The sequence below is a fragment of the Taudactylus pleione genome, unplaced genomic scaffold, assembly GCF_031769625.1.
Source record: "Taudactylus pleione unplaced genomic scaffold, aTauple2 ptg000189l, whole genome shotgun sequence".
Classification (NCBI taxonomy): Eukaryota; Metazoa; Chordata; class Amphibia; order Anura; family Myobatrachidae; genus Taudactylus; species Taudactylus pleione.
In genome coordinates this window covers 12,123,825-12,137,545 of record NW_028284591.1, presented here as the reverse complement: position 1 = coordinate 12,137,545, position 13,721 = coordinate 12,123,825, and the positions used below count along the sequence as shown (strand labels likewise).

The following is a 13,721-nucleotide window of genomic DNA, read 5'->3' as shown; positions in this document are numbered from 1 at the left end:
GTGTACAGCCACGTATGTGACATGTTAGGTGTGTGTACAGCCACGTACGTGACATGTTAGGTGTGTATACAGCCATGCATGTGACATGTTATGTGTGTGATATGATAACCGGTGTGTATAAGCCATGTATATGACAGCTATGTATAACCAGGACATGAACCATCCGACCAGCAGCCAATCCTCTGTCTGCTGCAGATCTGATGCCAGCACTGGCAGCTGCGCCTGTCAGATAGATTGTCCCCGCCCGCCGCCCGTACTCCGGGATGACGTCACCCAGCGCCGTGTGATTGGCGGCAGCTTCTCGTCATGTGACCACCTGCTGCCCCAGCGCTCGGGGACGGGTTATTATTATGTCAGTGTGTACAGGCACAGCCTCATCCACAGACACCGCAGCATGGCCGAGGCGGTGCGGCCCCGCAAGGCGAGGAGCAGAGCCAAGCATGACAAGGTACCGCTATACCCGGGGGGCGCCAGGACCCCGCACCCTCCCCCACCGCGCCCTCCGGTCCTATACCCCTGCATAGGGGCGGGGCCTGACCTGTGACCCTCCCACCTCTCCCCTCCATCAGCGCCTGTCCACGCCCACCCCCTGCTGAGCCCTGTGTGTGACCCCTTCACTGCCAGGAGTGTGCACTGTGTAAGACCCCCTCCGCAGCTGCTCCATACAGTATATTATAAACACCATGGGCCTGGGTCAGTGTGTAAGACCCCCTCCTCAGCTGCTCCGTACAGTATATTATATGTACCATGGGCCTGGGTCAGTGTGTAAGACCCCCCCTCCACAGCTGCTCCATACAGTATATTATATATACCATGGGCCTGGGTCAATGTGTAAGACCCCCCCTCCGCAGCTGCTCCATACAGTATATTATATATACCATGGGCCTGGGTCAGTGTGTAAGACACCCCTCCTCAGCTGCTCCGTACAGTATATTATATATACCATGGGCCTGGGTCAGTGTGTAAGACCCCCCCTCCACAGCTGCTCCATACAGTATATTATATATACCATGGGCCTGGGTCAATGTGTAAGACCCCCCCTCCGCAGCTGCTCCATACAGTATATTATATATACCATGGGCCTGGGTCAGTGTGTAAGACACCCCTCCTCAGCTGCTCCGTACAGTATATTATATATACCATGGGCCTGGGTCAGTGTGTAAGACCCCCCCTCCACAGCTGCTCCATACAGTATATTATATATACCATGGGCCTGGGTCAATGTGTAAGACCCCCCCTCCGCAGCTGCTCCATACAGTATATTATATGTACATGGGCCTGGGTCAGTGTGTAAGACCCCTCAGTTGCCCTATACAGTATATTATATATTCCATGGGCCTGGGTCAGTGTGAGACCCCCCCCCCTCCTCAGCTGCTACATACAGTATATTATATATACAATGAGCCTGGGTCAGTGTGTAAGACCCCCTCAGCTGCCCTATACTGTAGATTATATGTGCCATGGGCCTGGGTCAGTGTGTAAGACCCCCTCCTCAGCTGCTCCATACAGTATATTATATATACCATGGGCCTGGGTCAGTGTGTAAGACACCCCTCCTCAGCTGCTCCGTACAGTATATTATATATACCATGGGCCTGGGTCAGTGTGTAAGACCCCCTCAGCTGCCCTATACTGTAGATTATATGTACCATGGGCCTGGGTCAGTGTGTAAGACCCCCCTCCTCAGCTGCCCTATACTGTAGATTATATGTACCATGGGCCTGGGTCAGTGTGTAAGACCCCCTCCACAGCTGCTCCATACAGTATATTATATATACCATGGGCCTGGGTCAGTTTATAAGACACCCCTCCTCAGCTGCCCTATACATTATATTATATATACCATGGGCATGGGTCAGTTTGTAAGACCCCCTCAGCTGCTCCAAACAGTATATTATATATACCATGGGCATGGGTCAGTGTTTAAGACCACCCTTCCTGAGCTACCTCATACACAATAATATATATACCATTGGTTGGGTCAGTGTGTGAGAGACCCCTCCTCAGCTGCCTCATACACTACAATATATATACCATTGGTTGGGTCAGTGTGCGAGAGACCCCTCCTCAGCTGCCACATACATTTTATATAACATGAGCCAGGCTAGGGATGAGAGACCCCTTCCTCAGTGGCCCCATTAGCCTCATACATTATATCATATATTCACACCATGGGCCTGGGTCAGTGAGTAAGAGCCCTCTTCAGTTCCTCCATAGGTCTCAGTGCTGCATGTACTGGGAGCAGAGGGAGTTGCGTTTGGACAAGCTGAGATGAAAATGGTTCATGTTAATATAAAGGGGGCTAAAAAGCTTTGTAACTACTGTATTGTCACGTAGGATATTAGACGGAATACACTATATGGGTGTATGTCACTGTATTGTCACGTAGGATATTAGAAGGAATACACTATATGAGTGTATGTCACTGTATTGTCATGTAGGATATTAGTAGGAATACACTAGATGGGTGTACATCACTGTATTGTCACGTAGGATATTAGACGGAATACACTATATGAGTGTATGTCACTGTATTGTCACGTAGGATATTAGAAGGAATACACTATATGAGTGTATGTCACTGTATTGTCACGTAGGATATTAGACGGAATACACTATATGGGTGTATGTCACTGTATTGTCATGTAGGATATTAGACGGAATACACTATATAAGTGTATGTCACTGTATTGTCACGTAGGATATTAGACGGAATACACTATATGAGTGTATGTCACTGTATTGTCACGTAGGATATTAGACGAAATACACTAAATGGGTGTATGTCACTGTATTGTCACGTAGGATATTAGAAGGAATACACTATATGAGTGTATGTCACTGTATTGTCACGTAGGATATTAGACGGAATACACTATATGGGTGTATGTCACTGTATTGTCATGTAGGATATTAGACGGAATACACTATATGAGTGTATGTCACTGTATTGTCACGTTGGATATTAGACGAAATACACTATATGGGTGTATGTCACTGTATTGTCATGTAGGATATTAGAAGGATACACTATATGAGTGTATGTCACTGTATTGTTACGTTGGATATTAGACGGAATACACTATATGGGTGTATGTCACTGTATTGTCACGTAGGATATTAGAAGGAATACACTATATGGGTGTATGTCACTGTATTGTCACGTAGGATATTAGAAGGAATACACTATATGAGTGTATGTCACTGTATTGTCACATAGGATATTAGACGAAATACACTATATGGGTGTATGTCACTGTGTTGCCACGTAGGATATTAGACGGAATACACTATATGGGTGTATGTCACTGTATTGTCACGTAGGATATTAGATGGAATACACTATATGAGTGTATGTCACTGTATTGTCATGTAGGATATTAGACGGATACACTATGAGTGTATGTCATTGTATTGTCATGTAGGATATTAGACGGAATACACTATATGGGTGTATGTCACTGTATTGTCACGTAGGATATTAGACGGAATACACTATATGGGTGTATGTCACTGTATTGTCACGTAGGATATTAGACGGAATACACTATATGAGTGTATGTCACTGTATAGTCATGTAGGATATTAGACGGATACACTATATGGGTGTATGTCACTGTATTGTCATGTAGGATATTAGACGGATACACTATATGAGTGTATGTCACTGTATTGTAGATGTAATTACAGAGGTGTTTGTATGCCATACGCAGAGATCAGGCCATTTCGGACAGACCTTTTACACTAACGATAGGGCTGGTACAAATGCGTGGTGATAATGATGACATAGGGGCGATGTGGCCTTCTCTGTATACAGGCAGAGATCTGCATCCTGTCAGCCCCGCTTTACATGTGATTGTATCAGGCCCGTGATATTTACATTTGTACAGAGACTCCCATGTCGCTGTAACCTCATACTTACCAACTTGTCTCCCCTCGGGAAATGCTGGGTGGGTAGATCCAGGTGAAAGGTGTATATGTGTGTGTGTGTGTGGGGAGGGGGGGTTGTGGTGCTATGAATTGCATAGTTGTTCCACCAGCCCCCCTGTACTGTGCCACAGTTTCAGGATTTCAGATCACTCCACTGAGGCCCCAGGACGCCGACTTTGCTGGCAAAGAAGTTTGTGAACGGAAAAAAATTGTCCCATCCCTGTGAAGATAAATTGGGGTTTATATGAGAACAATAAAGCAGTGAGAAGTTGCCCATAGCAACCAATCAGCTCCTACCTATTATTTTATAGACTGTACTTGATAAATGCTACTTCCAAGCTGAGTGGTTGCTATGGGCAACTTCTCCCCCGGTCCACTTCTCCACGCTTTTCACTGCTTGATACATAAACCCCATTGTGTACCTATTTGACTGATGTAACAGAGAATTATGTAGGCCTACATGTATTGTGCGGGCACGTCACATGGCTGGTGCATATGTCTCCATGTCCTCTGTCGCTGTGTCCTTCGGAGCCTGTTATGAGGGTGACGAATGACTTCATATAACCAGCAGTGACACAGATGCGCTGCTACCTGTGCTATGATCGCCTTCCTGGCTTGTTATGTGCTTGAGTCATTATATGCACACGTGAAGAATTTATTTACTGCCACGGGCATCTTAGTACTTATGTGCACACTAGTAATTAGCAGGAGCCATTATTAATGAGTCAGCTGTCACACTTCAGTATATTAAATATATTGCTGTAAAACAGTCCTGATGATGATGTCTTGTTGGTGTACGCACAGGTCAAATATCTCTCACATGAAAATTGAAGTTGAGTTTTATTATCGGACTAATGCGGCTCATCTAACTTTCCATGAGATATTCACTTCCGTCCAGCACGTGTGCACACAATATGCATACACATACTGTACATCTGTAAATAGATTTTCGCTTTATTGTTGCTTTGCATTACCTTATGGCCAGGGAGATGAAACCAGGTTGGCAGGGTGGGAGCTTTCTTAGGTTGAGTAGAGACTAAAGGTGCGTACACACTTGCCGATATTATAAGCGACTGAACGTTATCGTTCAGTCGTTCACTATATCGGCCAGTGCGTACGCTAAAACGATGAACGATAACGACCAACGATACACGCTCCCGCAGGTCGTTGGTCATTGTCGTTCATCGCCCGAACACGTAGGCCAACCGGGCGATATTGTCAGGTTGTTGCATGTTCGGGGATGAGGGAGGATGCCCGGCACTGAACGTTATCGTTCATGATATCGTTCAGTGTGTGTGCTGAATGTCGTTAACGACACTGAGCACACCCCTGCTAGGGACACACTAGACTATATCGCTCATGGAGCGAATCGTCTAGTGTGTACGCACCTTTAAACAGCGACACATTTAGACACAGACCTTTCCATAAGCCTTTTAAGAAGCATATCTCTTAGGATTGCTGGAGGGGGCTGGCGTAATGCTGGTTCTGGGGATAGTTGTCATCGTTAACGTCTGGACTGATTGTGTATGGACCCTCCCAGCTGTTACTATAGGACGTAGAAAGCCGCTATGTTACATCATGTTACGCCCATCAATTCGGATTACGCACAATCAGTCTTGCCTCCAACCTCCAATTCTTTAAAAGTGCCCTAAATACTGTTCTCTTAACTCAAGCCCAGCACCCTTCCTCCTAACTTCGTTGCATTATTATATTATGTACAAATGGGGTAATTTTTTACTAACCCTGTCACACTACGGATATTGTTGGGGTGTACAGTGCATCCGGAAAGTATGTTATGTTACAGCCTTATTCCAAAATGGAATAAATTAATTTTTGTCCTCAAAATTCTACACACAATACCCCATAATGACAACGTGTAAAAAGTTTTTTTGAGATTTTTGCAAATTTCATTAAAAAAAATAAAACTAAGAAATCACATGTACATAAGTATTCACAGCCTTTGCCATGAAGCTCAAAATTGAGCTCAGGTGCATCCTGTTTCCACTGATCATCCTTGAGATGTTCCTACAGCTTAATTGGAGTCTACCTGTGGTAAATTCAGTTGTTTGGACATGATTTTGAAAGGCACACACCTGTCAGTATAAGGTCCAACACATGTCAGAGCGCAAACCAAGCATGAAGTCCAAGGAATTGTGTGTAGACCTCCGAGACAGGATTGTTTCGAGGCACAAATCTGGGGAAGGGTACAAAAAAAATATCTGCTGCTTTGAAGGTCCCAATGAGCACAGTGGCCTCCATCATCCGTATATGGAAGAAGTTCAGAACCACCAGGACTCTTCCTAGAGTTGGCCGGCCGTCTAAACTGAGCTATCGGGGGAGAAGGGTCCTAGTCAGGGAGGTGACCAAGAACCCGACGGTCATGCTGTCAGAGCTACAGCATTCCTCTGTGGAGAGAGGAGAACCTTCCAGAAGGACAACTATCTCTGCAGCAATCCACCAATTAGGCCTGTATGGTAGAGTGGCAAGACGGAAAACACTCCTTAGTAAACAGCACATGGCAGCCCGCCTGGAGTCTGCCAAAATGCACCTGAAGGATTCTCAGACCATGACAAACAAAGATTGAACTCTTTGGCGTCAATGCTAGGCGTTCTGTTTGGAGGAAACCAGGCACCGCTCATCACCAGGCCAATACCATCCCTACAGTGAAGCAGGGTGGTGGCAGCATCATGCTGTGGGGATGTTTTTCAGCGGCAGGAACTGGGAGACCTGTTAGGATAGAGGGAAAGATGAATGCAGCAATGTACAGAGACATCCTGGATGAAAACCTGCTCCAGAGCGCTCTTGACCTCAGACTGGGGTGACGGTTCATCTTTCAGCAGGACAACGACCCTAAGCACACAGCCAAGATATGAAAGGAGTGGCTTCAGGACAGCTCTGTGAATGTCCTTGAGTGGCCCAGCCAGAGCCCGGACTTGAATCCAAAGATAGGTGTGCCAAGCTCATATTCATGAAGACTTGAATACTTAAAATGATATGCCGCATGGCTATGTTTTGTGTGTGATTACGAATGTATCTGCATGCTATGTTACAGTGTCAGCAGCTGTAACACTGTAACGTAGCGATTCACATGCATACACCTGCAGTCGCACACACAATATATGCATGCTGCATATCATTTTAATCAGCAGAAGCTGCTTGTGCTACCAATGCGAATCGCTTTGCAAATAAGATGCATTTGAAGGTAAAAAGCCGCACGAAAAGACGCTCAGCGCTACAGAGTCAAACTGAGCTCCCGCGTTATGTGTAGCGCACAGAGGATAGATGTATGTGGGCACATCTGTACATTGCACTTTAGATTAAGGATGCAGCACAGTCACTGAGGTGAAAGGGCTTTCATATTTCTGTCCCGTTGTTTCTTCGTTCGACTTGTGTACAGATGTGCCACGTTCACCTGTCATCAGTTCGCGCTGTTCGGAGTTAACCGGCGCAAAGCGTCCCGGCAGAGTCTTCTCATCACAAAATCTGCGTCTAATTTGCATCATTAATGTGACAGACGCTACATGAAATACAGCATCAGTACTCAGGGTACTAGAGCATTGCACTTCTGTGTGCGGCTCACTCGCTAATCTGCGTGAAGAAAGGCAAAGCACAGAGGGCCTGATTCAGACCCGCTCGCAAGCGAGTGGATGTTGGCCCAGTGCACATGCACACGACGGAGCCGGCTCCGTCGTGTGCATGCGCGAGACCCGGATAGCGACGGGCAAGCCGTCGCTCAGGGTCTCGTACCAAAGGGGGCGTGTTGTCGATGGTGAGTGGCAGCACGCCCCTTTTGGTGGGCATGCCGGGGGCGTGGCTGCCCAGATGGAGGCATTCCCATGGGAACGCCTACCGTCTGGGGCCGGCCCCACTGACATCACTAGTGATGTCAGTGGGAGTGCTTTTGGCTCTGATAGAGCCGAAAGCACTCCAGGGCTTGCGGCAACGAGACCCTACCACAAGGGTCTCGTCGCAAGCCTGATGGTCACGATGGTCTTGACCATCGCGACCATCTTCCTGGCCGCTCGCTATAGCTGTGGGTGGTCACCCACAGCTATGCGAGCGGCCGGGAGGCCGCTCTAAAATACCAGAGGGACGGCCCTGATTCAGAGCGAGTGCTCTGTCAGAGCGTCCGGCTCTGAATCAGGGCCAGAGGTCCAATACGAGTGACCGGCGCCGTGCCTTGCACCACGCATTGTTATGCTTAATCTGCGACTTAATACCATTCCTTTTCGACAAAGTTATACCTAATCTAGTATGTCTGGTACAATGTGAGCGCCTTTGTATGCGGCTACGATGCAAATAAGACTCAAATTCAAGAAAAATAGACCAAAGTGCAGGAATCACTATCCATGGCAGGGCGTCTAAAGGTGCCTACACACTTGGCAAATTTTTTTTTTTACACGATCTGGCCGATTCTGGCGCATTGTAACGACAGATCGTGTAAAAAAATGCCCAAATCGTGAGTCCCCACTCACGATCACGATGCGATGCGCGTCCCCACTGGTCGCACATCGCATCGTCAGATCTGCCGTGTTGTAGGGCAGATCTGCCGATCTGCACTGGAAAAAGTCTGGATGCAGGAGAGATTCGTGTGCTGAGCTGCCGGGGAGAGTTTCAAGGGAAATCGTGCACAATGTCGGATCGTCAGCAAGTCGGTAAGTGTGTGGGCACCTTAAGTCGCACAAACTGTCCTACAGGGCACATCTGTGTTTTCTTGCTTTGTGGGGCACAAGTTACTTGTATAGCTGAATGTTTTGGCTCCTCTTCTGGATGCTGACTGCACAGAGCCTATTATGTCACTGGCTAAAATGTAACTTGTGCAGTTTTGAAAAACAAAAACTGAACAGGAAATTATACAGCAGCCTGACTAATAACATTATGTGCACTGTACTGTACCGCTATTAGCATGGACACCATCTCTAGCCAGAAAACGGTGCCATTTATTAGTCTGACGCTCCCTGCGTTAATGCTTCGGCCATTATTATTATTTAGCTGTTTTTGTCTGATGAAGTCTCTGTGACGCCCATGTGAGTTTTTAGAGCCAATCGGAAGCCTGTTTACAAGGCCAGGCATATCCTCCAGTGTGGTGATGTCACGGGGCGTTTCGCAGGACAGCACTGAGCATGCTCCTGCCAGTACGTGGGCTGTACACGCTTTCATGAATATTCATAGTTGCCCAGAAGTTGTAGACTCTTTGCAGGCATGTAAAACGTTGAATATGGACATTACTATATAGCTATAACACAGCACAAATTTAACATACTCTATATTTATTAATGTGCTGTCTGTTAGTCATGTGGCTTGGAATACACATAATTAGACACTGTTTTTAATGTAATATTCAAGCGGATCAATTTGAGTGTGTTGGGTACAAATGACAGCCAGCTCTGATAAACATTGAACTAGGACCTATTGGGTCTTACAGAAAAGCATTTGGATGATGACAATCTGACTGTATGGTCATAAACTGCACTAACTGTGGCCCTGATTCAGAGCCGGACGCTCTGAATCAGGGCCGTCCTTCTTGATTTTTAGAGCGGCCTCCTGGCCGCTCGTATAGCTGTGGGTGACCACCCACAGCTATAGCGAGCGGCCAGGAAGATGGTTGCGATGGTCAAGACCATCGGGCTTGCGACGAGACCCTTGTGGTAGGGTCTCATTTGCCGCAAGCCCTGGAGTGCTTTCGGCTCAAACAGAGCCGAAAGCACTCCCACTGACATCATTTGTGATGTCAGTGGGGCCGGCCCCAGACGGTAGGCGTTCCCATGGGAACGCCTCCGTATGGGCAGCCATGCCCCCGGCACGCCCACCAAAAGGGGCGTGCTGTCACTCAACATCGACAGCACATCCCCTTTGGTACGAGACCCGGAGCGACGGTTTGCCCGTCGCTATCCGGGTCTCGCGCACACACACATTCCGCAGCGCTTTACAGAGAATAGTTGGCCATTCACATCAGTCCCTGCCCCAGTGGAGCTTACAATCTATATTCCCTATCACACACACACGGGTTATTTTTGTTGGGAGCCAATTAACCTACCAGTATATTTCTTGGAGTGTGGGAGGAAACCGGAGTTCCCGGGGGAAACTCACACAAGCACAGGGAGAATATACAGACTCCACACAGTTAGAGCCGTGGTGGGAATCGAACCCAGTGCTGTGAGGCAGCAATGCTAACCATTACACCGTCTGTGCTGCCCATAGGGTCTGGCTAGGAGCGTACAAGGTCTTGATTTTGCTCTAGGCCAAGGTATGAGTGTAGTGATCTGAATCTTGGGGAAGATAATGGGGGTTATCATCCATCTACTTATTAAAGGTCAGATCATAAGCTTTACTTCTTTTTAACCCTTTTCAATGTATGAAAATACATTAAAATGCTAGAAGAATGATGAATAGTGGTACGGGAAAACCGTATACTGTGTTCAATGAAATTGCAGGGCTTGCTAGAACTTGTAGTTCCACAGCCATTGGAGAGCTAATGTACTGTAACATCTGTAACGTTCCTCTGAGCAGCAGTAAATGTTCAGTGTCATTGCTGAAGGCCCCTGGTCTCATGTTAGTCAGCACCCCTAGTTATTTCATAAGCAGCATGTGAGGATAATCAGATAAACGCCCTGTGCTTCCCAGCTATCACTTCCCAGCAATGAGCTTGTTCAGTAACTGTCTCCTTGTACTTCTAATAAGCCATATTTATAGAAATGACCACAATAAAAGGAAAACTCTATCCAGGAAATTATTTTATATATGAGAAGTATGTAGGTAATCTTCCTGCCCTGGCATGGCAAGAGTCCCATATCACTACTCTGTGTTTTTGGGGAACCTGCTTCTTCCACCATATAATTCTTAGGAGGAGATTTAATAAAGCTTGGAGAGAGATAAATAGCACCAACCAATCAGCTTCTAATTGTCATTTTTCAAACACAGCCTGTAAAGTGACTGTTAGGAGCTGATTGGTTGGTGCTATTTATCTCTCTCCAAGCTTTATTAAATCTCCTCCTCAGTCTGTATGTCCCTGCTGCCTCCATTCCCCTCCTCACATCACTTCACTGCCCCTGTCACATGCAGCCCTGTCCTCACTAACACATCACTCCTCTCCTGATACACTCTGTGCTGATGGGGACCCTGCTCCTCCCACCATATAACTCTGGGCCTGATTCAGAGCCGGACGCTCTGACAGAGCGCTCGCTCTGAATCAGGGCCGGGCTTTTGTTTTTTTTTTAATGGCCTCCTGGCCGCTCGCATAGCTGTGGGTGACCACCCACAGCTATTGCGTGCAGGCCATAATGATGGTCGCGATGGTCAAGACCATCGCGACCATCGGGTTTGCGATGAGACCCTTGTGGTAGGGTCTCGTGGCCGCAAGCCCCAGAGAAATTTTGGCTCTAACAGAGCCGAAATCTCTCCACTGACATCACTCGTGATGTCAGTGGGGCCGCCACCAAACGGTAGGCGTTCACATGGGAACGCCTTCGTTTGGGCAACCACTCCCCCGACCCGCCCACCAAAGGGGGCGAGCTGTCACTCAACATCGACAGCTCGCCCCCTTTGTTGCGAGACCCGGAGCGACGGAGCGCCCGTCGCTATCCGGGTCTCGCGCATGCGCACGATGGAGCCGGCTCCGTCGTGCGCATGCTCAGTGGGCCACCATCGACCCGGTTGCACCGCTCAGCGCTTGCGACCGGGTCTGAATCAGGCCCACTGTCTGTGACTTCCTGCTGCCTCCATGTATCCTTCTCAGGACTGAATATACCTTTGAGAGGGAGATGATGTTATGCCCACAACATTCTGCCTGTCTATTTTGGGAGGACACTGTAGCCATGGTTCCCCCAGCGACAAAGGACTGATAACCGGGAACAGTAACTTGAACTCTGATAAGAAAATGTGAAATAACCTTAAATTCATCTTGCGACTGTTACATGTTCTGTATGTGACAATATTATTAGCAGCGCCTGTGTGTAATGCAGCTTGGGCTTTGGGTTTACTGGTCCTTCTCCATTTTCTATGAGTGTTCGGTTTGAAATTTCAAAAGTGTTTAGGTAGACACCATATGTTAGTCTGGCAATAAGTCGACGTGGACAAAAGGTCGAAATGGAAGAAGGTCGACGGGTGAAAATGTCGACACAAAAAAAGTCTGACCCCTTTTTTTTTTTTACTCTAATCTTCACCCTGACCCGCCCTCCTGGTGCCTAACCCTGGCCCTCCCTCCTGGTGCCTAACCCTCCTTCCTGGTGCCTAACCCTGACCCTCCCTCTTGGTGCCTAACCCTCCCTCGTGGTACCAAACCCTGACCCTCCCTCCTGGTGCCTAACTCTCCCTCTTGGTGCCTAACCCTGATCCTGCCTCCTGGTGCCTAACCATCGGATGGGTGTCTGACCCTCCCTCCTGGTGCCTAACCCTGACCCTCCTTCCTGGTGCCTAACCCTGACCCTCCTTCCTGGTGCCTAACCCTAACCATCGGGTGGGTGTCTGACCCTAACCATCACATCTAGTGCCTAACCTTCCCTCCTGGTGCCTAACCTTAACCATCTGTGGGTGTCTGACCCTAACCGTTCCCTCTAGTGCCTAACCCTCCCTCCTGGTGCCTAACCCTAACCATCGGCTGGGTGTCTGACCCTCCCTCCTGGTGCCTAATCCTGACCCTCCCTCCTGGTGCCTAACCCTGAACCACCCTCCTGGTGCCTAACCCTCCCTCCTGGTGCCTAACCATCGGATGGGTGTCTGACCCTAACCGTCCCTCCTAGTTCTTAACCCTAACTGCCCCTTCTAGTGCCTAACCCTGATCCTCCCTCCTGGTGCCTAACCCTAACCATCAGGTGGGCGTCTGACCCTAACCATCCCTTCTAGTGCTTAACCCTAACAATCCCTCCCGGTGCCTAACACTGACCCTCCCTCCTGGTGCCTAACGCTAACTGTTGGGGTGGGTACCTAAGCCTAACCCTCCCTTCTAGTGCCTAACTCTCCCCCCTGGTGCCTAACCCTAACTCTCCCCCCTGGTGCCTAACCCTAACCCTCCCTCCTGGTGCCTAACTCTAACCATCGGGGCGGGTACCTGATCCTAACAGTCCCTTCTAGTGCCTAACCCTAACTCTCCCTCCTGGTGCCTAGCCCTAACCGTCAGGGTGGGTACCTGACCCTAACCGTCCCTTCTAGTGCCTAACCCTAACCCTCCCTCCTGGTGCCTAACCCTAACCATCGGGGTAAGTGCCTGACCCTAACCATCAAGGTAACTGTCTAACCCAATGGTTCCCAAACTTTTTTGAATCAAGGCGCCCTACAGTAACATCATTGTTTTCACGGCACCCCTAAGTTTAAGTTTCTTATTGAGAAATTCTGAAAAAAATGTAGTAAAATAGTAAGTGAAATAAATAGTGCTGACTTGTCATCCTTGGGTCCAGTTATGTGGTGGTGGACTGGTTTGCACTTCTGTTTGTTAACATAGTTACATTACATTGATCATAAATAATTTTATTTGGTTGTGGACCACCACCCTGAGGCACCCCTGCAAGTGTTCCATGGCACCCCAGGGTGCCACGGCGCACAGTTTGGTAACCACTGGTCTAAACCTAACGAAAAAAATGTTGACCATTTATGTGTCGACATTTTGACATTGTCGACCTTTTGTAACTGTTGTCCTTCTATGTCGACACTTACTGTGTCGACCTCTTGTCCCTGACTACATTTTGTCCCTGTTGACTTATTGCCTGTCTATCATCTGGTGTCTATCTAGACATTGTCTACCTTTTTACTGTCTATCTGTAATCCGAATATAGTCAAAATTATGGCCAGCTCCTGCA

General features: G+C 47.9%; 1 protein-coding gene across 1 annotated transcript in view; it reads left to right on the top strand.

The window, feature by feature from the left end:
- The first annotated feature begins 302 nt into the window (after positions 1–302).
- The window catches only part of EPG5 (ectopic P-granules 5 autophagy tethering factor), a 132,079-nt gene continuing 118,660 nt past the window's right edge, over positions 303–13,721 (top strand). The window contains exon 1 of the mRNA XM_088476515.1: positions 303–448. Coding sequence (XP_088332641.1) covers positions 395–448 — 54 coding nt within the window. The 5' untranslated portion in view covers positions 303–394. The remainder of the gene's footprint in view (positions 449–13,721) is intronic.